General features: G+C 40.9%; 4 protein-coding genes across 5 annotated transcripts; all 4 read left to right on the top strand.

Annotated features, from left to right (window-relative positions):
* On the top strand, nt 1–27,309 carry LOC135347089 (sushi, von Willebrand factor type A, EGF and pentraxin domain-containing protein 1-like). 2 transcript variants are annotated; one of them, XM_064544968.1, is made up of 7 exons: nt 1–262; nt 361–660; nt 710–988; nt 1,053–1,256; nt 1,314–1,514; nt 1,638–1,829; nt 26,984–27,309. In XM_064544968.1, the coding sequence occupies exons 1-7, from the start codon at nt 187–189 to the stop codon at nt 27,244–27,246; spliced, it is 1,515 nt and encodes a 504-aa protein (XP_064401038.1). In that variant the 5' UTR covers nt 1–186; the 3' UTR covers nt 27,247–27,309. The 2 variants fall into 2 exon arrangements, with proteins under 2 accessions (XP_064401038.1, XP_064401028.1); XM_064544958.1 differs by lacking the exon at nt 26,984–27,309 and adding an exon at nt 2,301–2,703 and having other exon boundaries at nt 2–262.
* LOC135347266 (uncharacterized) lies at nt 5,590–6,938 on the top strand. Its single transcript, XM_064545175.1, has 4 exons — nt 5,590–5,875; nt 5,928–6,206; nt 6,260–6,463; nt 6,550–6,938. The coding sequence occupies exons 1-4, from the start codon at nt 5,611–5,613 to the stop codon at nt 6,882–6,884; spliced, it is 1,083 nt and encodes a 360-aa protein (XP_064401245.1). The 5' UTR covers nt 5,590–5,610; the 3' UTR covers nt 6,885–6,938.
* On the top strand, nt 16,508–18,633 carry LOC135347254 (uncharacterized). Its single transcript, XM_064545149.1, has 5 exons — nt 16,508–17,304; nt 17,357–17,635; nt 17,687–17,890; nt 17,939–18,142; nt 18,214–18,633. The coding sequence occupies exons 1-5, from the start codon at nt 17,196–17,198 to the stop codon at nt 18,498–18,500; spliced, it is 1,083 nt and encodes a 360-aa protein (XP_064401219.1). The 5' UTR covers nt 16,508–17,195; the 3' UTR covers nt 18,501–18,633.
* LOC135342809 (mucin-2-like) lies at nt 20,798–22,267 on the top strand. The gene is made up of 5 exons (XM_064539676.1): nt 20,798–21,093; nt 21,146–21,424; nt 21,468–21,671; nt 21,733–21,918; nt 21,984–22,267. The coding sequence occupies exons 1-5, from the start codon at nt 20,832–20,834 to the stop codon at nt 22,265–22,267; spliced, it is 1,215 nt and encodes a 404-aa protein (XP_064395746.1). The 5' UTR covers nt 20,798–20,831.
* Nucleotides 27,310–27,873: the final 564 nt, after the last annotated feature.

Below are 27,873 nucleotides of genomic sequence, written 5' to 3' on the forward strand. Positions count from 1 at the left end.
TGACAGGCCAACCTCAATCAATTTATCTATACTAGCCGATAAAGCTACTACCGTATAGCTGGTAATTTCCGGGGGGCAAAATATAAGCTGCTTAGCTGACAGTATACCGGTAGATATCTATTATCTATGCTAACAGCTAGCTAGCTAGCTAGTTGAGTGTTGTATATACAGCTAAGTGTTATAAAAATGACTCAACGGTTTCTCAAGTTCTACAACAACATTACTGTCATATTCTATTTATCTTCTCAGAGTGCCACCACTGGTACTTTTAATATCATCATCATCATCAGTACAGCAACACAGCTTTATTTATAAACTGTAATTTTAACTTTACCAACTGTAATACCTATTCCTTTACAGCACAATATTCAGTGAGTGTGGAGAGACCATGTCCAATGGAAACAGTCACTTTCACCTGCACTACTCTTGGAGATGTCATGAGATGGGCACCATCAGATGTTACTGACATTACTGTCCTCTCCACCTTGGGTCTCAATCTACCACAAATGCAGTCAGGTTACACTGTGACACTGATTGCATTCAACGACACTACATTAACATCTACTCTGTCAAGAACAGCAGAGAATGGGATCACTGTGTCCTGTGTGGACCCACTACCTAATCTGATCACAATAGGATCTTCAATGATTCAATTGGTTGGTGAGTTGCAATAAGTGCCTCGTCCGTTATCTCACAATAAGTTACATAGATCCACCAGGACCACCTTCCACCATCAGACACTCCATTCTGAGCAGCTCAGCCGATGCAGTCAGTGTATCTGTACAGTGGAGCCCTCCTACTGAAACTGGTGGCAGAAATGACCTCACCTACACAGTGACCATCTCACCTCCACCCCAGCTCTCTGCTACTGTCCTCACATCCACCTCTGTCACTGTGACTGCTCAATACAATGTGGACTATGCTGTCAGTATTGTGGCTACCAACTGTGCTGGGAACAGTACAACAGCTGAGTACAATTTTAGAATCGGTGAGTCGACGTATAGTCTTTAAACAGCACACTATTAAACAAAATACTGACTCCTCTTTTGCAGGTGGCTGTCTTGCGTTAACTAACCCCATGAATGGAGCGTTTGAACCTGTCTTCAGCAGATTGCCAGGATCTACAGTAAACATACAGTGTGATGCTGGGTATGTGTCTGCTGTTGCGATGGTGACATGTGATGATACACTGATGTGGAGTCCCAACCCTGAGGCTACTGAGTGTACATCACTACCCACACTCCCTCCCACAACTCGTGAGTTGAGCTTTTGCGTGGTTGTACAAAACTTATTGTTATTTTTTTACCTCACAGCTCCAATGAACTGCAGAGCTTCACTACCACCACCACGGAATGGCACCATCGGTAATCATTCAGTACCAGCTATTCCTGGTACACAAGTGACCTTCCAGTGTGATGATGGACTGTTCCCTGAGCGCACTATGACTGCCACTTGTCTAGCTACAGGAGAGTGGGACAAGAACCCAGGGGAGATCGTCTGCAGAAATGAGTCTAGTAAGTTACCTGGTTTATGGTTTAATAGTGTGTCAATTAACCTTTTTACTTTGAGCTCAAAGTTCTAATAACTAAAACTTTATAAATGAGCTGTAACGTTACAATTGTATTCTTTGTACTCAGTTTTGTGTGTCCTGCCCGTCCCTCAACTCAATGGAGCTTTACTCAACACCAACTCTCAGAACACTGAGGGTTCTGTCATTACCTTTCAATGTGATCCTGGGTTCTCACTGGTGGGTGCAGTGACTGCATCTTGTAACAACTCTGGTCTTTGGGATCCTGACCCGGCTCTATTAAAGTGCATGTCTATAAGTTGTACGTATAATTATATGCACACAAGTATAAATAGTAGTAAACTACATTATTATATAGCTAACTGATACTGGAACCTATTATAATCATGACTAAAAATTAATAGCTGTAATTATAGTCTATACAAGTGACTCTTGTTGCCCAGTGGGTGGGCAGATCAAAGCAATCATATGTTACATCACTATACCATATATATATAGCAACCATATATTACACTGCATTATAATTATGGCATAATGCAACTGGGATTATATGCACTTGCACTGTGTGTAAATGCAGTAGATTTCTGCAAGAGATATCCTTTTGGGACTTATGCCCCACATAATGACTCGGGGCCTGCGGCCCTCGGGCATTATGTTGCTCCAGTGCAATATATGCCTGGGCAATAACTAATACTTGTGATGCATGCTTTCCCATTGTCTATTGGATTTCACTATATTTTTCGCTCTTAATTTGGCCTCCTCCCATGCACAGTTCAGTCCCCCATCCTATTTACTGGAGAGATTCTTTCTATCAGTGTAGTTGTCACTGCAGTTGCTTTCATAGTCATTGGATTCCTCACTGGACTCTTAGTGATGCACCTTTGCTCTCGTAAGAAAGCAGTGTACTTCCCAGCAGCTAAAGGACAAGCTAACATAAGACCCACTACACCAGTCGGTCCTGTTTATGAGGAGGTGTCACCCAAAGAGGAGATTGAACTGAACACTAACCAAGCGTATGGACCATTAGGACTGTGAAACTTCGAAAACTATATATAGTGTGTAACATTCCAACAGGCATAATTATCGGTTATAACAACATGTATGTAGTATAATTATAGTGTATAATTATAGTATGTAATTTTTGCCACAAATGCGATGTGAAAAGTTGGTAAAATTGGCTGGGGGAAACACATGGAAACAAGAAAATGGGTGAGAGCATAACGCATCATTCAAAGGTATCGATCAATACCCACAGTGGTGTAGGCGACCTGATGTTGATCCACTGTGGCAGTAGTGTTGCCTTTTTTTGTGGGGCTGGCTGAATTATACTGAGAACCCACCTCCTATATATACTGGAGAGTTTAACTAGATATAATTATATATAGACCTACACCAGTGCTCTACTTCTATCCATAGGCTATATAGATAGAGAGTCACTGAATATATGGTCTGACAGTCAAGCCAGTTAAAGTCAATGAAATAATATTGGATTATCCACCTCCATGATAACACATGCTAATTAAGACTATTAAAATTATTTTGGGTTTTAGTGATTGGTAATTAAGGTAGTTATAAAAATGGTAATATTAAATTGAATCCATGCCAGCTGCTGTACAGTAGTCTAAATCCCATAGACACCAACAAAACAGTGTCTAACTCAATGGGTGACTCATTTAGATAAAACGCGTGTGCAAGCTCTCTTTTTGTGTTTAGAAACCATGACTATGATGAAAGTAAGCATAAAGAAAAAGGTGTGTCAAACCTTGGAAGAAACTCCACACATTCACACTCTTAGCAGTGGCATAGCCAGGGGGTGGAAAAGGAGGCTAATGCCCCCCTTTCTGGATCTCTACTATACTTAGCTCAGATTAGTGTATCTGATTATCTAGCTGAGCACGTACCCCTTTTCTTCTGAATCTTGCTGCAGTTAGCTAACTAGCAGGCAAGCAAAACGATCTAAACTGTGGTCTAAATCTATAGACAGTTCTTGTTCTTTGCTAAACTATAGCTTCTGCTATGCAAATAGAACATCAAGCCCCTGTACCCAACTAGATAATTTTAATTATGACATCATTATTAATAGACGCGGCTTCTGGTCAAAATTTTGACGCTGCGCGGCTGATAAGCAATCGCTAAGTTTGCCCCCTCTTCCAAAAATCCTCCTGCTTAGGCATCCTCCAGTTTAGCAACAAACTAATAACAGCCCCGCCCACTTTCTACATACAGTACACGAGTACCACATCTGAGGCACTTCTCACATGTAGATCATATAAACTAATGTCTAATAATGCGTACATAGGTACAAAGGAGCTCTGAAGACACAATACACTACTTGAAATGGGTACATGCACTCGTCCTAGGCTTTGAGTTGTTGGCCTAAGTCATGAACAGCTACGTAGATATTCTTCAATGACTCACATTGGATTGTGTTTTTCTATTTTCTCTCTGAGGATCATTTTCCCTAGCAGCTGACAGAGTGAGGTGAGACGTACATTCCACTCCAGCAGTCTAGACTGCATCAAGGAATTGTCACTGCTCTCTGGGTGTGTGTATGTGTGTGTATGTGTGTGTGTGTGTGGGGGGGGGATACATGTAAATAACAGGAGTATGTAGAGCAACATTGAACACAAATACAAGCATTTAAATGTTCTTTGGAATCCACTTTGAAAGTTTTTTTTAGAGTGTTAGCTTTTGAGTTACCCATACAATATCACTTCAACTATACCTGCAGGTACATGCAGAGAGTTATTTTCTTATCTTACCCATCTCACCAGTTTGAGCAGTGTCTCCAGGAGGTTGATGTGTTGAGGGTAGTGTCTGTGTCGTAGTGTCTCAGCACAGAGGGGGAGGAGGGAAGACACTCGGTCACCACATCCACTCACACCACTCAGCTTTCCAAGCAGGAGAAGGGAACTGGAGGGGGGAGCACAAGATTAAAACTCTATTACTTATAATTATTACTCTGCAGTTATTTACATCACACAACACATTGACTTGCTTGACTGGCCCACACTACTACAAGATCTAAAAGCACGTACCCTTATCACAAACACCTTTGTACATTATTATATATAAGCTAGCATACCTTTATCCCGAACCTTACTACACCATAAGGCTATACAGCTCCACACATCGTCATGGAAACACTACAACAGTACACTCACCAGTCTTCCCACGTTTCAGAGACAATCCTTGTTCACCTGTGTTTGTGTGTGTGTGTGTGTGTGTGTGTGTGTGCACGTGTGTGTGTGTGTGTGTGTGTGTGTGTGTGTGTGTGTGCACGTGTGTATGTGTGTGTGTGGGGAGGGGGGGGAGGGTTGAATTGGAGCTGTAATGTGTAACCATGAGCATGCATGCATATAATCTTTTTAACAAAGCCTAAAGAAGGCAAACCACCATGCAGATGTGTTGTATCAACAAAAATCAATCATCATAAATATCCCGTGCGTGCGTAGCATGCAGGGGTAGAGTGATTGGTGTGTGTGTGTGCGTGTGGACACAAAAATGAGCTGTTTAAGCAAACAAAACACTTCCATGGACTGCTTTAACTGCTAATGAGACAGTGGTTGAAAAATAATGGGTTAAAACTTGTAGGTGATCTTCGAAGGCACAAAAAACACTGCTTTCTATATTCGTTGCTTTATAGATTCACGATCATTTCCCATGCATATTGATTTAAAAAATAATGATAAAGTCATTACGGTAAAAAGTTATTGTATCTGTTTTGCCGCTGTGCGCGCGCACTGAAGCTCAACGCACGGGGTGAACGCTCTATGAGCATCTTGTTATGAATATAATTATTGTCTACGAAAACTGGAAGTGTAATTAGAAGAAGCTATGAATAAATTATCATAAAGGAAGTAAACAAGGCGGTTGTGTAGTCAGCAATCACATTGAAACCTTCTCACTGCATGTCAAGAAATAATTTGAGATGTCACTAATAAAGCTCATTAGAGTTCTCCTGATTTGCTTTCTGGCTGGCTTCAGCACTGGTAAGACTGACTATTCACTTATAGATTTCCTTACATTGCTGCATGTTTCATAAAGCCCAATATTCAGTGAGTGTGGAGAGACCATGTCCAATGGAAACAGTCACTTTTACCTGCACTGCTCCTGGAGAGGTCTTGAGATGGGAACCATCAGATTCTCGCACAATCACTGTCCGCTCCACCTCTGGTCTCAATGTAGCCAATGTTGTATCAGGTTACACTGTGACACTGATTGCATTCAATGACACTACATTAACATCCACTCTGTCAAGAACAGCAGAGAATGGGATCACTGTGTCGTGTGTGGGGGTTGTGCTTACTTTAACTACTATAGGTTCTTCTACGATCCGATTGGTTGGTGAGTTGCAGTTAATGTCTTGTCTATTGTCTGTATGCACTAAGTTACGTAGATCCACCGGGACCACCTTCCATCATCAGACACTCCATTCTGAGTAGCTCAGCCAATGAAGTTAGTGTATCTGTACAGTGGAATCCTCCTACTGAGACTGGTGGTAGAGATGACCTCACCTACACAGTGACCATCTCACCTCCGGCCCAGCTCTCTGCTGCTGTCCTCACATCCACCTCTGTCACTGTGACTGCTCAATACAATGTGGACTACACTGTCAGTGTTGTGGCTACCAACTGTGCTGGGAACAGTACGACTGCTGAGTACAACATTAGGATCGGTGAGTCGACATCGTCTTTAAACAGCACACTACACTGACCCCCTCTAGTGCAGGCAACTGTCCTGTGTTGACCAACCCCATGAATGGAGCGTTTGGACCAACCACTAACAGTTTGCCAGGATCTATAGTAACAATCCAGTGTGATGCTGGGTATATGTCTGCTGTTACAATGGTGACATGTGAGGGTACACTGATGTGGAGTCCAGACCCTGAGGCTATTGAGTGTACATCACTAACCACACCTACTCCCACAACTTGTGAGTTAAACTCTTGGCTGTATATAGTTATTATTAACCCTCGGCTGGTGACATGAATACAATTGTTAACGAATTGTATTACACAGCCCCTCCAATAAACTGCACGACTGCACTATCCCCACCACTTGAACCAGCTGCTCCTAATTGTAATTGTGCCAGCCTATCTGATGGGAGTCGATTTGATGCAGCTGTCTCCATCAGTGTGGTTGTCACGGCAATTGTATTCACGATAATAGGATTATTTGTGGGACTCTTGATAATGTGTTTGTTCATGCATAAGAAGAATGTGTACTCCCCGTCAGCTAAAGAGCAAGCTAACGTAGGACCCACTAAACCAGCTGGTCCTGTTTATGAGGAGGTGTCCCCCAAAGAGGAGATTGAACTGAATACTAACCAGGCGTACGGACCAGTAGGACTGTGAAACTTATGGTAATTTTCATCAACAGTTAATTAATGTAGATGTACATGTAAACAATAACGTTCATTATCAACTATACTTAAGAACAATGTAAACAATAACGTTGTTCTGAATTAAAAAGCCACTACACATGTTTTGTATGAAGCACTAAAGTGCAAACCCTCAGCTGGTTGCATGATTATAAAGAAACCAAATAAAAAATTATGCAGTGCATGTAGCTTAGACACTGTTTTGGAGGAGTCTATAGGATTTAGAAAGAAGGCCAAAGGCACTGGAGCGTAGCGAGGGTACTACAAGTGGCTGAGGGCTTTTAATTAAATCACATGGACACCGACAAAACGATGTCTAACTCATTGCCTCGAGGCTTGACCACAATACAGCAAGTTTACTTTGCTTGACAACAGGATACTAAGTAAGTTGCAGGCCGGTATACTATGTCCCACAGTATACCTCATCTGAGGCACTTTTCCCATGCACTTCCCATGTACAGTTAGATACGTCTTATCAACTAATGTCTAACGTCTATTATGCATAACACGTACAAAGGAATCCTGAATGACACTAAGTCATGTAACTACGTATATAGTCAAAGACTCACGTTGGATTGTGTTGTTCTATTCTCCCTCTGAGGATCATTCTCCCAGCAGCTGACAGAGTGAGGTGAGACAGTCCACTCCAGCAGACTGCACCAGGCATTGTCACTGCTCTGAGGGATGGGGGTACTTGTAATAAGTGGAGTATGTAGATCTCATTATCTATTGAAATAGATGTAGGAAACAAGAACAGAGAAACATAAGAAAAGAGAAACATTGAACACATTCAGATACGTGTGTAGCCACAGTACAATTTACAAAAAAATTGTTATGTGGAACCTACTTCAAAAGTATCGAATGTTTCTTACAGTGTCGGCTTTTGAGGAAACTTAGCTGTCTAAAAAATTTCAACCCACGCTATCGATAGTACAACATACATCACTAAAGTAACTTTATAGACTTAGAGAGCATATAGGGTCACCAGAGGACGTCCGACATGCGTGCAAGAATAATTACAAGTGCTAGTGTATATTTGGCCTGGACGTTATCATGCAAGCAAGGACATCAATGCACTGAACTTATATAGTGATTCGTACACACATGTCGATTACATAATGAGTATCCATTTATCAGCCATTTCACCAGTTTGAGCAGTGTCTCCAGGAGGTTGATGTGTTGAGGGTAGTGTCTGTGTTGTAGTGTCTCAGCACAGAGGGGGAGGAGGGAGGACACTCGGTCACCACACCCACTCACACCACTCAGCTCTCCAAGCAGGAGATTGAAACTGGAGGGAAGTGGGGCAAGATTAGAACTGCTATTACGATAACTCTACAATTATTTACATCCACAACACATTCATAAGCTCACTTGAGGGATCTCTTGTGTACACTGGCCCACATTTATCTACCACAACATCTAAAAAAACACATACCCTTATCACAAACACCTTGTACATAAGCTAGCATACCTTTATCCCATACCCCATAAAGCTATAAAGCTCCATACATCGTCACGGAAACACTACAACAGTATGCTCACCAGTCGTCCCACATAATGGTTTCAGACAATCCTTGTTCACCTGTGTGTGTGTGTGTGTGTGTGTGTGTGTGTGTGTGTGTGTGTGTGTGTGTGTGCATGTGTGTGTGTGTGTGCATGTGTGTGTGTGTGTGTGTGTGTGTGTGTGTGTGTGTGTGTGTGTGTGCGTGTGTGTGTGTGTGTGTGTGTGTGTGTGTGCGTGTGCGTGGGGGGGGGGGGGTTGAATTGTTGAGCTGTAATGTTTAAATATAATTATGTGTGCTACTGAACACATGATACCGTACTTTAGGGGATATAGGTTACACAAGCATTATCACATGACCACCCACTCACCTTAGTGCCCAGCTCTGCAGTACAGATGCAGGCTGCCTCTCTCACTGAATGGTTGGCCACCTGGCTCTGGGAGATGTAGAAGTCCACCTGCACACACATCAACATCACAACAAGATTGAGACTGTTGCAATAACATACCATAGTTAACTGTCGAACCGCCCACTTGTTTTGATAGCTGCATTTAGGCTAAACAAGGGATGGGCGGATATTTGCTTATGTGGCTACCGAACCGTGCAAGCACCCATCCAAGAGAGTTATGCTGGTAACAACACAGCTCCATCTTCTGTACATGCATTAGTATTTTTGTGCAAGTTTACATGTAGTTTCTTACACACATAACTAGACAATGACATTGTCGATTTGGTCAACGCTCTATTATAATGGACGCTCTTAATAGCGAACTGACAACTACAATAATTATAGCAGACACAGCTAAAGGCACGGATAATCAATATGTGGTAAGTAGAATCACAATTAATACAACGGTCCAGCAGCCCTTTTCACATTCTGCATTTCAGACGGATAAACGTTCACTATCAACACTGCAAAAACTATACCCTGAGGGTTGAAACAAGACCAATGTGGCAAGAAAAGGTACCTAGATAAGCTAAATTACATTAGTGGGCTAAATCCTTCAACATGAAACTGAAAACAAGGAGTGGAAAGATACCGTATAGCGGGTTATTTTCGAAACATTTTCATTGTAAAGCATCATACTCAGAAATTATTCTATACAATAGGTTCAACGTCACTATTCTGAGCTACGAAAATTACCTGCTATACGGTAGTCAGTTTATATGCCTGTTGGCTATTTGTGAAAAGTATGAACTGAATTAACAGTAAAACAGACAAAAAAGTCGTTCAAGCCATGTGAGTAGCTGTACTTACATATAAATATCTTTCGATTGGAACATTTCTAGGAAATTGTGCTGATACCAATGTGTAGGTGAATGACCACGCTACAACATACTCAAAAATGTTTCCATGGAAACATGAAGTGGTGGGTTTGTGGTGATTAATAGAACAACAACAAATTGTTATAGTGGGTAATCGGTTAGAGTAATAAAACAGTAATCTTGTACAGCTAAGGTCCTATATAGACTTCATCACATAATTGTTCAATGGTTTAGGTATCCTGGCCATCCTTTATGGGTCTTACATATGTTCACAGTATCTATGATTTACTGGTTTTTAGGTACACTTTTGGTTAGAGTAATATCTTCGGAATCGGTCGGAATGCGTATCTTTTTCTTTTCTTCAAACGACCTCTTCAGAGCATCAACAATGTTGTTCCGGCTCCCATTAACAGGGCCATTTTTAACTACTACACATGCAATGCTTTTTTTTTCATATTGAAGTTGTAGATTGACACCACCATCTGTCGTTCTCCCTTGGAAGTCCAGCGGATTTCGATTTTCTTTGTCGTATATTTGCAAATTAGTTTGGATCGTATACCGTCATAATTTATGTTTTCAATGGCATCTCCAGCCCAATTATCCAAATCCTCAACACACTTTTTAATAGCACTGCTATCTCTTTCCTCGAATTTTGAAACCGCTGGAGTTGAGGTAGACCTAGACCTTGACCTTGACCTAGAATTTGAATACCCAGAGCTTGACCTTCCAGACCTTGACCTTGTAGACCTTGACCTTTCAGACCTTAACCTTGTATACCTTGACCTTGACTTTTCATTATATTCAGGCATACTAATTTTCTTCTCCTTTTCAGGAGTTGATTCGAGTTTTCTTTTCTTTCCAGGCAACTTAGGTGCAGGTTCTTCAGAAATTGGTTGGAGTTCGAGTTTTCTTTTCTTTCCAGACATGGTTGACTTAGGTGCAGGTACACTGACTTGCGACTCGTCTTCAGAAATTGGTTGGAGTTCGAGTTTTCTTTTCTTTCCAGGCATGGTTGACTTAGGTGCAGGTACACTGACTTGCGACTCCTCTTCAGAAATTGGTTGGAGTTTTCTTCTCTTTCCAGGAATGGTTGACAACAGACTCTTTGCAACATCAACAAAAAGGGTTGAAGGTTGAGCGTTCTTTATATGGAAGACCAGTATAGTGCAAAGCGTTCCATATAAAGAACACTCAACCCTCAACCCTATTGTTGATTTAGGGTTTTGGCGAAACCCTGTAATTCACCACAAGTTGTTTTAATTCTTAGAATAGGGAGGTAACCAAATATTAGGCTGGTCCTGTTTCTTTAACCCACGAGGCACGATCGTGCCCCGTATCTAAATATCTTACAGCCAGAGACTCAGGAGGAGTGACATCAACTAATTTACAACTTCTCTTCGCTAAGGCTTGCCCCCCACAATGCTTCCAGCATTATTGTGCAATTTTATTATTGCACAGTCAGCAGTGGGTGAGGCGGGCTACAAGAATTTTGCTAAACTCATCGTGGACTAAAATCTTATGTAGTTTGATTTTACTTGAGAAAAGTCACCCTTGTGAGCTTTCTTTTGTTAATTACATAGTGTAGCGAGTGTCTAGCTATAGACTACAGTCTTGGATAACATAGACAGTCGTCAGCAATTTATCATGAACATAGTAGCTGTCACAATTTTACACACACATTATATCAAGGCAAGGGCATACGCTTGATATTGATATCATGATGAACATTTTTGCATTTTGCTGTGCATGCAAAGACAGAATCCAGAATCCAGAATCACAGGGAAACTCGAAGAGAGGGTAACTAGAGCACTAAAATGCAAACCCTCGGCTGGTAACATGATTATAAATAAACCAAAAGAGTGATACACACACACAAGTGACACACGCACACACGCACGCACGCACAAACTACCGTATACCTTGCTTGCGCATGCGCATCGAGAGCATAATGAAAGCACCAAGGGTGCTATTACCTCAGTGGATGTGTCAAAGCTACATAATGCTAGAGCACTGAAGTGCTAACCCTCGGCTGTTGACATGATTTACATACGCCCATGCGCGCCTCGGGTAACAAGTATTTACAATAAAGAAATATCTAAAATAAAATATTAATATCTGGCTCTATTTAGGTAAGTATAGATCTTGTCATAGCGCTCTTGTATGTCACTCCATAGCATTTTTAGCTCTAGAAAACTGACGCCAAAATAAGTTAGTGTTCACCACAGATCTCTGATGGCTATTCTGTACTTTCGCTCAAAAACTACTATTAGAAGAGGTAAAGAGTAGACCGTATTACTAGAATATTTTGCGGGTGAAAAACCTTTGCGAATGAGCCAAATCAGCAGAAAATTTGACCCTTTGCGATCTAACTATTGCGTTCTGGCAAGGATTGTGTGTATTTACTAGTAATAATTTAGGTTTTGCGGATTTTATTGTTGCGAATTGATCAACCCTCGCAAAGTTCGCAAATGTTTGATGCTCGCAAAACATTCTAGTAATACGGTATAATTATATTGTTACGTTATTATTGTTGATTGCAATTGTTGACAGAATTGAATTCCACACAGTCATTATAGGAGAGAAGCTGAATGGAAACAGAAGCCTATCTGATGGCTTGATAAATAATCTTCAACGATACTGAAGCAACTACGTACATGTTATTTAAATGGCCTGTAGCCAAACAGTGGGAGCAAACCTTTGTCAAAGGCACAGAGTAAGAGAGAATTTAAGCACAGACAGAAGTATAGCACAGACAGTATAGTATCTAAACAAGCAAAAAGTTTATATCTATTTTTTTATAATTAACTGAGAAGAAAATTAAGACTTGTGTTCATTACAAGTGCTAGTGCATTTTTGGCCTGGACGTTATCAAGCAAGGACATCAATGCACTGAACTTATAGTGATTCGTGTACGCATGTCGATGACACAATGAGTATCCATTTATCAGCCATCTCACCAGTTTGAGCAGTGTCTCCAGGAGGTTGATGTGTTGAGGTTAGTGTTTGTGTTGTAGTGTCTCAGCACAGAGGGGGAGGAAGGAGGACACTCGGTCACCACACCCACTCACACCACTCATCTCTCCAAGCAGGAGATTGAAACTGGAGGGGGGGGGCTACAAGATTAGAACTGCTATTATGTATAACTCTACAGTTAATGCCTCTATTTACATCCACAACACATTCATAAGCTCACTTGAGAATTCTCTTGTGTACACTGGCCCACATTTATCTACCACAACATCTACAAATTTAAACCACGTACCCTTATCACAAACACCTTTGTACATAAGCTAGCATACCTTCATCCCATGCCCCATAAAGCTATAAAGCTCCATACATCGTCACGGAAACACTACAACAGTATGCTCACCAGTCGTCCCACATATGGTTTCAGACAATCTTTGTTCACCTGTGTGTGTGCGCGTGTGTGTGGGGGGGGTAGGTGGTTGAATTGTTGAGCTGTTGAGCTGTAATGTTTAAACATAATTATGTGTGCTACTGAACACATGATACCGTACTTTAGGGGATAGCTTACACAAGCATTATCACATGATCACCGACTCACCTTAGTGCCCAGCTCTGCAGTACAGATGCAGGCTGACTCTCTCACTGCATGGTTGGCCGCCTGGCTCTGGGAGATGTAGAAGTCCACCTGCACACACATCAACATCACAACAAGATTGAGACTGTTGCAATAACATACCATAGTTAACTGTCGAACCGCCCACCTGTTTTGATAGCTACATTTAGGCTAAACAAGGGGTGGGCGGATATTTACTTATGTGGCTACCGAACCGTGCAAGCACCCATCCAAGAGAGTTATGCTGGTAACAACACAGCTCCATCTTCTGTACAGTTACAGATCACAGAAGACACTCTGCCACAAGAGAGAAAGGGGCCTGAGCTGGAAGTAGACCGTGTGTTGGTGTTCAGAGGAAACAATCTGATTTTGAACGCTTGATGTCTCTTCTAGGGATACATTTAACAAAGATAGGTCTATAGCTTAAGTTTAAAGTCTTGTTTTGTGCATGTTTCTGAGCTATCTAGCTATTTAATAGCTGCACAGTTAAAATCTTGCATCATGTTGACCTTTGACCCACTTATATGCATACGCAATAGAGGGCGCTTCTACGATTGCAATTAGGCCTCTACACGACTTTCAGGCAAACGTAGGGGGTGGGCGGTTATTTGATATGGGAAGTTCGACAGTTAACTACGGTACTAGAATTGTTCCATTTAAAAACTATGAAAATTGAAAATTATGAGCTAACCTACTACTAATTAAATGATTGTACTTTCAGAATCGATCCTAAAATACAACATTTGACCCGCCAAAGAGTGTCGTTTTAACTACGTCCATGGAAACACTCTATCGTATAGCCGGTAATTTACGGGGTTCAAAACATTCGTAGTTGAGCAATATTAACAATTCGTGGGATATATTTTCATGGTTCTGGGATATGTAAGTCTACCTGCACAGACACATCAACATCACAACAACAAGTACCTTAATTCAGTTATTGCAATAATGATAGAGCTAATTTAAAAAATTTTTGCTGCAGAAATACATTGTCCACATTTGTGTTCTAATCACCCACTCACTACTGTGGATGTGCTGCTCTACCAGCTGCACTCTCCTGGTCTGTGTGACCACCCTCCAGGTTTCCTGAGAGTAGAGCCTCACACCCTCAGCCACATAGTACCTGAGGGGGAGGGAGAGATAGTGAAATACAATAAACAAAGAACCTTCAGAGAAAAGGGATACTGTAATAATAAGGAAAGTGCTTCCGTCCCAGAAATGTTTTACTCAAACTATATCCTCCGAACAAAAGGAAAATCTTTCTATTATATCAACTGCTGTAAATACCATCATTATATAATAAGCAATATAGGCAGTACGAAGGGTTTGTAAATGGTAAGCATCAGTCAACCGATATGCACATTCTGTACTCGGGTGGTAAAGACTTCAGAATGGATAAGCAACAATCACACTGAGCCCAAACAGACGGTAAAGACCCACTATACAATAAACATTACAGTTAAGGGTCACAGCTCCGATAACTGTACGTGTGTGTGTGTGGGGGGGGGGAAGGGGGATTAACTCAGTCAATGGATAACAACTTATTATGAAGCAAGGGAAGATTCATGCATGCATATGAACTACTGTGATTGCTTACGTATAGATGTTGTTAAAATGAATAGCTGAAAAACAGCTAGTGTGCGACTTCACAGTTGCACTAGGTATCTAATCCTCAAAGCTATCTATCTTGGTGGCTATAAAACTATGTTGCTTGGAATGTATCTCAACTTTTCAAGGCATTGTCCGGATATTTAGTAAAATTAAAGCATCTGAGTGTCCGCTGTATCAGAACAAAGAAAATTGCCTAGAAAAGTGTCCGGGATAATTAGAAATGTACGATAAAATAGGTACTCTTTACCACTAGATCTACCACATGCCAATATCTGATGCATACTCACCAGCCTCACAGATAGTGTCGGGAAATCTGTTGCCAGTTGCTCCTCTCCGATCTTATGGTCTCCCATCTCCCTCGCATGTTGGTCGTCCAGAGCAACTTTTCATCATCCCACTGGGACTATAGTAGCATAGATAGTAGAGGGGAGGGATTGGAAACATCTCAGGTGACCAATGTATTGCCCTAAAGAATTCTGATACCATGCGTGTTGCATTCCGCAAGTATTGATTGCGATTGATTGCGAGCCAGATGCAAAGACAAAAGAGAAGAAACTGAAGAAAACTGCAGTAAGCACTGGCAGAGCTAGTATGTATGTACATTATCCATAGTAAATGTATGGTTTACATCATTTACCTGATTTATTTGATCATTAGAGGTCCATGTAGCACTATTTTACATGTATTTAGCTGGGAATTTGAAGGTATGAAACTTTGTGGGGGGATATCTTGAGCTAGGAAGTAGCCATGGTTGCTTGAGAGTGATCACAGTGTAGAGGAAGCATTGAAATATGCCTAAGGCATAGCTAAGTTGAGAATTATGCTGTTTATTTTTGAATATTAACATAAAAGTGTGAAAAGAAGAATTTGTAAGTACATTTGTTTGCGGGGGAGTTGCTGGTTAACAATACATTGTACATCACTATTGTTTAGGTCTACATATTGCCTAATGATCCCGATGTGCCTTGAGAAAAGTTTTTCCTTGCTAACCTGTATAGTTTTGGAAATATGCTAATTCAAACTTACCCGTAAATTGCTTTCCCAGGGTACTCAGAACATCTGAGGATCTGCCAAGACACTTTAGAAAAGTTCGGCATGCCAATGACAGAGGGAAGGGACACTGTTATTCATTACGATTGGTCGTGCAAAAGCTGTGTAGTGACCTGATGACGGAAATACACCACTACCTAATCGTCGTCAGACTTACAAAAATTATGTTTTATGTTTGTAAACATCATCATTTCTCCATGCATCCTTTGTGATTGTGTGTATCATGTGTATCATAATGTTAAGAAATAAGTATGTATGCAGTCTATATGATCATGAGCTGTGCCTAGTACTATAGTTTTTTGTGAGTGCATGTCTTGTTCTTTGAAAGTTTGTTAAGGTCTTTAATAGGATGTGTAATTCTTCAATGCAACAGAGAAAAATCTCATTCTGATGTACAGCAACCAAAGAAACTAGTTCAGATCTATGTATGTAGTAGCTAGTAGCTACTATGGGCCAGAGACAGCTAGCTAGCTATCTGTTCACTCTCTTTTGGCCCCAATTAAATTAACTTCCTGTCTATTTCCGGTGCGACACGCATGGGCCACGTGAAATCCCTGTGTTTCCAATCCCTCTCCTCTACTATCTATGATAGTAGTCTAGTCAATCACAGCATCAGTCTAGTCAAGGAGCTGAGACAAAACAGATGGTAAAGATCCACTACACAATAAACACCAACTGAGACAATGATGATCTGATAAAGGGTCACAACCATTAATTTGATGGACGTAAGACTTGTAGTATTTCTGAGCACAATTATACACAGCATAACTTAATAATAGGCGGCAAAACCATCAAGAATAGGAAGTAAAACCTATAAGGCTGGCAGAGTGTTGTCGGGTTTTGTATCAAAACAGCAGGAATTGTAATTAAAAGACCTATGAATATAAAAAGAAGTAAACAACAGGTTGTCTAGTCAGCAATCACATTGAAATACAACCTTCTAACTGTTAAGAATAATTAATTTTGAGATGCCACTAATAGAGATAATAAAGCTCATTAGAGTTCTACTGATTTGCTTTCTGGCTGGCTTCAGCACTGGTAAGACTGACCATTCAATTATAGATTTCCTTACATTGCTGCATGTTTCATAAAGCACAATATTCAGTGAGTGTGGAGAGACCATGTCCAATGGAAACAGTCACTTTCACTTGCACTGCTGCTGGAGATTCCTTGAGATGGGTACTGTCAGATGTTACTGACATCGATATCCTCTCCTCCTTGGGTCTCAATGTACCACTAATGCAGTCAGGTTACACTGTGACACTGATTGCATTCAATGACACTACATTATACGTCTACTCTGTCAAGAACATCAGAGAATGGGATCACTGTGTCCTGTGTGGACCCATCTACAACTATAGGATCTTCAACGATCCAATTGGTTGGTGAGTTGCAGTTAGTGTCTCGTCTATTATCTGTATACAATAAGTTACATAGATCCACCAGGACCACCTTCCACCATCAGACACTCCATTCTGAGCAGCTCTGCCAATAAAGTCAATGTATCTGTGCAGTGGGACCCTTCTACTGAGACTGGTGGCAGAGATGACCTCACCTACACAGTGACCATCTCACCTCCGACCCAGCTCTCTGCTACTGTCCTCACATCCACCTCTGTCCCTGTGACTGCTCAATACAATGTGGACTACACTGTCAGTGTTGTGGCTACCAACTGTGCTGGGAACAGTGCCACTGCTGAGTACAGGTTTAGGATTGGTAAGTTGACAGCATCATTTGTACAAACATTATCAATTGAGTTTCATGCAGGCGGTTGTTCTGTTTTGACCAACCCCATGAATGGAGAATTTGGACCAGTCATTAGCAGATTGCCAGGATCCACAGTAACTATCCAGTGTGACGCTGGGTATGTGTCTCCTATTACAATGGTCACATGTGAGGGCAGCACATTGATATGGATTCCAGACCCTGAGGCTATTGTGTGTACAATACCTACTAGTACTCCCACAACTCGTGAGTTTATATTTCTTTTAACAGTATATGTAATTCTTTATTACACAGCCCCTCCGGATCCAATGAGCTGCACAGCTCCACTACCACCACCATGGAATGGCACCATCATTGGTGAACATTCAGTACCAGCTATTCCCGGTACACAAGTGACCTTCAAGTGTGACGACGGACTGTTCCTTGAGGGCATAATGACTGCTACCTGTCTAGCTACAGGAGAGTGGGGCAGAAACACAGAAAAGATCGTCTGCAAAGGCAAGTATATGAATACATGCACTTGTAATCACATTTCTGTTTTGAATAACCACCACTTGAACCAACTACAGCTGCTTGTAATTGTAATTCCGCCAGCCTATCTGATGGGAGTCGATTTGATGCAGCTGTCTCCATCAGCGTGGTTGTCACAGCAATTGTATTCACAGTCATTGGATTGTTGATGGGACTCTTAATAATGTATTTGTTCATGCATAAGAAGGCAGTGTACACTCTAGCAGCTAAAGAGCAAGCTAACGTTGGACCCATTGCACCTGCTGGTCCTGTTTATGAGGAGGTGTCACCCAAAGAGAATATTGAACTGAACACTAACCAGGCGTACGGACCAGTAGGATTGTGAAACTTCTGTTAATTCTCATCAACAGTTAATTAATGTAGATGTACATGTAGACAATTAATATAGCACTACATCCATTCATTATCAACTATACAATGTAAACGATAATTATACATGTTTTGTATCAAAAGAAGTAAATTCAAAGAAGTTATAATAATAATAATTATGCAGTTCAATAATTATAATAATTATGTATACAATGTAAACAATAAAAGCATGTGGCATAAAGAATAATTAGGCAGCTGTTATAACAGACACTGTTTAGTGTTTACGATGGGGTTTAAGAAGTCTCAGAATCAGAGCTGCTGTATTATTTATATAGCATCCAGTGCAGTAAGGGTGGTACAACAAGTGCTTGGGGTGATAGATACTATAGTAATGCGTGCGCAGTCTCTCTACATGGCTTCTATATATAGAAACCGTGACTACAATAAAAGCAAACATAAAGAAAAAGCTACATGTATGAATGCTATGTCAAACCTTTAAACATGCAACCATGCATTAAAACAGCCACTCCCACTCTCTATAATTATGTCGTACACGATTACCACCTCTGAGGCACTTCTCACATGTAAATCATATAGACATGCATATCGATAGTACAACATACATCACTAAAGTAACTTTAATTTATGAGCATAGGGTCACCAGAGGACGTCTGACATGCGTACGAATAATTACAAGTGCTATAGTGTATTTTTTGGATAACGCAATGACATCAATGCACTGAACTTATAGTGTTTTGTGCACGCATGTCAGACCTCCTCTGCATGGGGTTATACTGAATGATATAAAGAGTATCCTTTATTCACCCATGCATCTCACCAGTTTGAGCAGTGTCTCCAGGAGGTTGATGTGTTGAGGGTATAGTGTCTGTGTTGTAGTGTCTCAGCACAGAGGGGGAGGAGGGAGAACACTCGGTCCCCACACCCACTCACACCACTCCGCTCTTCAAGGAGGAGATTGAAACTGGAAGGGGTTTAAAAGATTAGATTTGGTTAAAACTGCTATATATATTCCTGGTGTTTAGCGAGCCCCAACTAGCTATCTGTCCTACCCTTGTCAAGAAGTGTCTATGTAGATCTAGTATAAAATCAGTGCGCCCTCAAGGCAAGGGAGTTTATGAGGAATGTGCTCTATATATAGGGCTGGGGTTTATGGTAGTAAACCCCACCCAGTTGCTATGATACAGACCCCAAGTGGGGTATAATAATAGGTGTATTATACATGTATACTAAGAGAGAGGATGAACAATATAAGAAGGCTATAGGCTTATAACAAATTATGATAACGCAGTAATTTTTTATTCTAGAATAATGGCGAAAAATATTTGGTGCTATAATGACAGGCCTATATATAAGATGCATATAATTATTGTGTACACTGTATGGTGATGTTGGTGTGTACACTGTATGGTGATGTTGGTGCATGTGTACACTATATGGTGACGTTGGTGTGTACACTGTATGGTGATGTTGGTGTGTACACTGTATGGTGATGTTGGTGTGTGTACACTGTATGGTGATGTTGGTGTGTACACTGTATGGTGATGTTGGTGTGTATACTATATGGTGATGTTGGTGTGTACACTGTATGGTGATGTTGGTGTGTACACTGTATGGTGATGTTGGTGTGTACACTGTATGGTGATGTTGGTGTGTACACTGTATGGTGATGTTGGTGTGTACACTGTATGGTGATGTTGGTGTGTACACTGTATGGTGATGTTAGTGTGTACACTGTGTGGTGATGTTAGTGGGTACACTGTATAGTGATGTTGGTGTGTACACTGTGTGGTGATGTTAGTGGGTACACTGTATGGTGATGTTAGTGTGTGTACACTGTATGGTGATGTTAGTGGGTACACTGTATGGTGATGTTGGTGTGTACACTGTATGGTGATGTTGGTGTGTACACTGTATGCATGGTGATGTTAGTGTATACACTGTAGGGTGATATCGGTGTGTGTACATAAAAATAAGCTGTTTAAGCAAACTATAGACACTTTCATGGACTGCTTTAACTGTAATGAGACGGTGGTTGAAATAATTTTTAAGTTAAAACTTGTAGGCGATTTTCGAAAGTGTAATTAAAAGAAGCTATGAATAAATTATCATAAAGGAAGTAAACAAGGTGGTTGTGTAAACCTTCTCACTGTCAAGAAATAATTTGAGATGACACTAATAGAGATAATAAAGCTCATTAGAGTTCTTCTGATTTGCTTTCTGGCTGGATTCAGCACTGGTAAGACTGACCATTCAATTATAGATTTCCTTACATTGCTGCATGTTTCGTAAAGCACAATATTCAGTGAGTGTGGAGAGACCATGTCCAATGGAAACAGTCACTTTCACCTGCACTGCTGCTGGAGATTCCTTGATATGGAAACTGTCAGATGTTACTGACATCGAAATCCTCTCCACCTTGAATGTACCAGTAATGCGATCAGGTTACACTGTAACACTGATTGCAGCCAATGACACTACATTAACATCTACTCTGTCAAGAACAGCAGAGAATGGGATCACTGTGTCCTGTGTTGAGCTTAGTATACCTACTCTGACCACTATAGGATCTTCAACAATCCGATTGGTTGGTGAGTTGCAGTTAGTGTCTCGTCAATTGTCTGTATACACTAAGTTACATAGATCCACCAGGACCACCTTCCACAATAAGACACTCCATTCTGAGCAGCTCAGCTAATGAAGTCAGCGTATCTGTGCAGTGGGACCCTCCAACTGAGATTGGTGGTAGAGATGACCTCACCTACACAGTGACCGTCTCACCTCCGGCCCAGCTCTCTGCTACTGTCCTCACATCCACCTCTGTCACTGTGACTGTTCAATACAATGTGGACTACACTGTCAGTGTTGTGGCTACCAATTGTGCTGGGAACAGTACAACTGCTGACTACAACTTTAGGATTGGTGAGTATTATTATTTTGACACAAATTGTCAACTCCTTCTCAGGTAAATGTCCTGTGTTGACCAACCCCATGAATGGAGCCTTTGGACCAGTCTCCAGCAGATTATCAGGATCCACAGTAACCGTCCAGTGTGACACTGGGTATGTATCTGCTGTTACAATGGTGACATGTGAGGGTACACTGATGTGGAGTCCAGACCCTGAGGCTATTGAGTGTAGATTACTAACCACACCTACTCCCACAACTCGTGAGTTAAGCTCTTGGTTGTAGGAAATTAATACAAAATATCTATGTTAATCATTACACAGCTCCTCCAATAAACTGCACAGCTTCACTACCCTCACCACGGAATAGCATTATCAGTGATCATTCAGTACCAGCTATTCCCGGTACACAAGTTACCCTCCAGTGCGACGATGAACTGTTCCCTGAGGGAATAATGACTGTTACCTGTCTAGCTACAGGAAAGTGGGACGAGGAGATCGTCTGCAGAGGCAAGTGTATTCATTACTTGAATGTACACTTGTAATAATACTTCTCTCTTGAACAACCTATACAGCTGCTCCTTTTAGTTGTGCCAGCCTATCTGATGGGAGTCGATTTGATGCAGCTGTCTCCATCGGCGTTGTTGTCACAGCAGTTGCGTTCACAATCATTGGATTGTTGATAGGTCTCTTGATCATGTATTTGTTCATGCGTAAGAAGGCAGTATGCTCCCCAGCAGCTAAAGGACAAGCTAATGTTGGACCCACTACACCAGTTGGTCCTGTTTATGAGGAGGTGTCACCCAAAGAGGAGATTGAACTGAATACTAACCAGGCGTATGGACCAGTAGGATTGTGAAACTTCTGTTAATGTGCATGCTCAATCACGATTTTAACAACTGTAAACAGCAACATCTGTTCATTAAAAGCCACTACATCTTTTGTATTAAAAAAGAAGCTATATTAAACGAGTGGTGCGCTGTGCTAATGCCTCTCGCCATGTTTAGCTTTAGAGTGTTATAATTATGTCATATAACACTCAAATACAAAGTATACTAATACCTCGTCTATGATCATAATTATAATACGATTATAGAAGAGGTATTTGTATGCTTTGGATGCTGTTAAGTTATTATTATGCCTCGGTGTGTATGTGCAAGCAAGGTATACGGCAGTGTGTTTGTGTGTCTGCATGTCTGTCTGTATGTGTGCATGTGTGTATGTAGACTGCTACAGCTGCTCAAAGATCAATAAGCTGCAAGTAAGAGTTTCTATAGGGTTCTAGTAATGTTTTCATGGATTCTGATTCGTGGATTCCCAAAATAATGCTTCATTCTCGAGTTATGCCTAATTTTGGAATGCCATTGCAGCCTTTCAGAAAAGTGCATGCATGCGTAGCAAAATTTGTCCATGGAGTGTTGCTACTCAGTAGTTAGCTCTGTACTAGAACGCCTAGCTATTGGTAGCTGCAAGAGTGAGAAGAGAGCTGCAAGGCTCTATACACTGATGCAGCAGCCATAAACTTTGTACTTTTAGCATCCTCTTTAGCAACAATATATTCGGGATTCATATTATATACGTAAAATGGATCAGGATGATAACATCGTTGCCATGGTTACTGCCTTGTTGCGTACGTTAACTTGCCATTTACTTAAACCAAAGAACGCTGCCTCCAATAATCACTTTCATGGTACAATCTTAGTATCAAAAGAAAGCTCTTACTACAGTGCAATAGAAACCAAGTGGATATTTAGGGCTGCTATCACGTATTTTGTACAATAGGCAAACAAATCATAAATTTTCACATTTTTTTAGCATTTTTTTCAATAAATTTGCTGTAATCAGAGCTAGAATGAGTTCATACCAAATATCCAGATGGTTTCTAGTGGATCTCACTAAAAGCTTTCTTTTGATACCAATTATAGCTTTCTAAAACTTGGTATTGGAGGCAGCGTATTCAAAACTATTGTTAAGGTAAGTTGTATTTGGTCACAGTTAACGCACATACCAAGATAGTAACCATGGTAATAATGTTATTAGATGAAAGGTATTCCTGTTTACAATACATTTTGTGAAAAATAATGTGTAATTGACGAGATTTTTTACAAAAAATTGTAGTTTTTAATAGTACACGTTTTCTTCAATTTCAAGAAAAAAACAGCCTTAACCTACCTGAGTAAACACTACCTCACCCAGCGACTTGGGCAGGCAACTGTGGACAGAGTTAAACACACTCGAAAAGAAGTGAGAGAGAGAATTTCAAGCTGGAGAAGGGAACTGAAGGGGGGGGGGGGGTACAATACTTATACTCTGGCCTCAATTTACATCACACACAAGCTGTACTCAACACTTGAACACTTGGATCCTTGTGTATCACTAGTGACCACCGGGTACCACATGCACATCTACAAAAGTACTATAACATACATCTTTTGTAAATGATCAGTACACCTAATCTACATAACATCAATATACCTTTATCCCATACCCCACTACACCCTCAATCACACAGCATATCCACACACATCACACACCCTCACTCTTCTCCCACGGCTTGTGGTAGTGTGAGTCCACACATCCTCCCCTCCTCATTTTGGGGGCCAGTGAACCACACGAGTACATCTGCTGGTCTGTGTGAGCTGGGTTGTCATGGATACAATGAATCTCCCTAAATACAGCCGTTCCAGGGGATCAATACCAGAGGAGCTGACAGGGAGAGGATGAACAATAAAATAATGCATGAATGAGAAAAGTGGGCATCAAAACCGCAAGTATATAGATTATTTTTTGCGTCAATTTATAAGAGCAGTAAGTACTTTCAGTAAGCTTTATTGGTATCTATATGTAGCTAAGTACCCAGACAAAGAGATATTCGTTGTAAAACTTCATACGGGCGAGTAAAAGCTAAGAGTAGACGGTAAGTATCTAAAAATATGCTTGATCTTCCGATAAACAGGAGGCTAGCTCCAACCAGATTGAAAATTTCTCTTCGTCTGGCCCTGCCCCTACCTTTCTTTAATTGGATAGAGCCCTCAGTTGAAGATTCCCGGTTTTATCCATGCTAAAAATTGACGCAAAAAAACTCTAGTACCAACTTGTCTTGATGCTACACTTTCATGGGACTGCTTTAACTGCTAATGAGACAGTGGTTAAAAATAATGGGTTGAAATTTGTAGGCGATCTTCAAAGGCGACAAATAAAACTGTTTTCTAATCGATTTAATTGGTGATTTATAGATTCACAATCATTCCCAGAATGATAAACAGTAAAAAGTTATTGTAGCCGTTGTGCGCGTGCAATGAAGCTCAACGTACGAAGTGAATGCTCTATGAGCATCTTGTTATGATTATATTGTCTACGAAAACTGGAAGTGTAATTAAAAGAAGCTATGAATAAGTTATCATAAAGGAAGTAAACAAATTAAAGAGGTTGGGTAATCAGCAATCATATTGAAACCGGCTCACTGTCAAGAAATAATTAGAGATGACACTAATAGAGATAATAAGACTTCTCCTGATTTGCTTTCTGGCTGGCTTCAGCACTGGTAAGACTAACTGTTCAATTATAGATTTCCTTACATTGCTGCATGTTTCATAAAGCTCAATATTCAGTGAGTGTGGAGAGACCATGTCCAATGGAAACAGTCGTTTTCACCTGCACTACTCCTGGAGATTCCTTGAGATGGGTACCATCAGATGTTTCTCGCATCACTATCCGTCCTACAACATCTGGTCTCAATGTACCACTAATGCCTCAACCAGGTTACACTGTGACACTGATAGCATTCAATGACACTACACTAACATCTACTCTGTCAAGAACAGCAGAGAATGGGATCACTGTGTCATGTGTCAGTGTGGGGTTTGTGGATTCACTGTTTACTCAAACCACAATAGGATCTTCAACGATCCGATTGGTTGGTGAGTTGCAGTTAGTGTCTCGTCCATTGTCTGTATATACACTGCTAAATTACATAGATCCACCAGGACCACCTTCCATCATCAGACACTCCATTCTGAGCAGTTCAGCTAATGAAGTTAGTGTATCTGTACAGTGGGATTCTCCTACTGAGACTGGTAGTAGAGATGACCTCACCTACACAGTGACTGTCTCACCTCCGGCCCAACTCTCTGCTACTGTCCTCACATCCACCTCTGTCACTGTGACTGCTCAATACAATGTGGACTACACTGTCAGTGTTGTAACTACCAACTGTGCTGGGAACAGTACAACAGCTGAGTACAGTTTTATGATTGGTGAGTATTATTATTTTGGACACACAGTGTCAACTGATTACTCTTAGGCGGCTGTCTTGTTTTGACCAACCCTATGAACGGAGCCTTTGTACCAGTCTTCAGCAGATTGCCAGGATCCACAGTAACTATCCAGTGTGACGCTGAGTATGTGTCTACTGTTACAATGGTGACATGTGAGGGTACACTAATGTGGAGTCCAGACCCTGAGGCTATTGCGTGTGCATCACTTACCACACCTACTCCCACAATTCGTGAGTTGAGCTCTTGGCTGTATAAACACTTAATATTACCCTCACAGCTCCAATGACCTGCACAAGTTTACTATTCCCACTTAAAAACTTAATACTTTTTCATCTCCAGCCCCTTCAATGAATTGCGCAGCGTCACTATCCCCACCACAGAATGGCACCATCAGTGATCATTCAGTACCAGCTATTCCCGGTACACAAGTGACCTTCCAGTGCGACGATGGACTGTTCCCTGAGGAGATAATGACTGCTATCTGTCTAGCTACAGGAGAGTGGGACAGGAATCCAGAAGAGATCGTCTGCAGAAATGAGTCTAGTAAGTTACCTATGGTTTTATGGTTTAGTGTGCTCAATTTAATTATCTTTTTGCTTTGAGTTCAAACTTCGAATTACAAAATGAGTGTAATATTCCATTTTTACTTCCTTGTACCCAGTTTATTGTACCTTGCCTGCCCTTCGACTCAATGGAGCTTTACTCAACACCAACTCTCAGAACACTGAGGGTTCTGTCATTACCTTTCAATGTGATCCTGACTTCTCACTGGTGGGTGAAGCGACTGTCACTTGTAACAACTCTGGTCTCTGGGATCCTGACCCGACTCTGTTGGAGTGCATGTCTATAAGTTGTACGTATAATTATGTGCACACAAGTGTAAACTATATAGCTAACTGATACAGGAACCTTTTATAATCATGACTAAAAATTAATAGCTATACTTATAGTCTACAAGTGACTCTTGTTGCCCAGTGAGTGGGCAGATCAAAGCAATCCAGTACTCGGCATATGTTGCATCACTATACCATAGCAACCATATTATTACACTGCATTATATGGCATAATGCACTGGGATTAATTATATGCACTTGCACTGTGTGTAAATGCAGTAGATTTCTGCAAGAGATATCCTTTTGGGACTTATGCCCCACATAATGACTCGGCCCTCGGGCATTATGTTGCTCCAGTACAATATATGGCTGGGCAATAACTAATACTTGTGATGCATGCTCTCCCATTGTCTATTGGATTTCACTATATTTTTCGCTCTTAATTTGGCCTCCTCCCATGCACAGTTCAGTCCCCCATCCTATTTACCGGAGAGATTCTTTCTATCAGTGTGGTTGTCACTGCAGTTGCTTTCACAGTCATTGGATTCCTCACTGGACTCTTAGTGATGCACCTTTGCTCTCGTAAGAAAGCAGTGTACTTCCCAGCAGCTAAAGGACAAGCTAACATAAGACCCACTACACCAGTCGGTCCTGTTTATGAGGAGGTGGCACCCAAAGAGGAGATTGAACTGAACACTAACCAAGCGTATGGACCATTAGGACTATGAAACTTCGAAAACTATATAGTGTGTAACATTCCAACAGGCATAATTATATCGGTTATAACTACATGTATGTAGTATAATTATAGTGTATAACTATAGTATGTAATTTTTGCCACAAATGCGATGTGAAAAGTTGGTAAAATTGGCCGGGGGAAACACATGGAAACAAGAAAATGGGTGAGAGCATAACGCATCATTCAAAGGTATCGATCAATACCCACAGTGGTGTAGGCGACCTGATGTTGGTCCACTGTGGCAGTAGTGTTGCCTTTTTTTGTGGGGCTGGCTGAATTATACTGAGAACCCACCTCCTATATATACTGGAGAGTTTAACTAGATATAATTATATATAGACCTACACCAGTGCTCTACTTCTATCCATAGGCTATATAGATAGAGAGTCACTGAATATATGGTCTGGCAGTCAAGCCAGTTAAAGTCAATGAAATAATATTGGATTATCCACCTCCATGATAACACATGCTAATTAAGACTATTAAAATTATTTTGGGTTTTAGTGATTGGTAATTAAGGTAGTTATAAAAATGGTAATATTAAATTGAATCCATGCCAGCTGCTGTACAGTAGTCTAAATCCCATAGACACCAACAAAACAGTGTCTAACTCAAT

The sequence above is a fragment of the Halichondria panicea genome, chromosome 1 (genome assembly GCF_963675165.1).
Source record: "Halichondria panicea chromosome 1, odHalPani1.1, whole genome shotgun sequence".
NCBI lineage: Eukaryota > Metazoa > Porifera > Demospongiae > Suberitida > Halichondriidae > Halichondria > Halichondria panicea.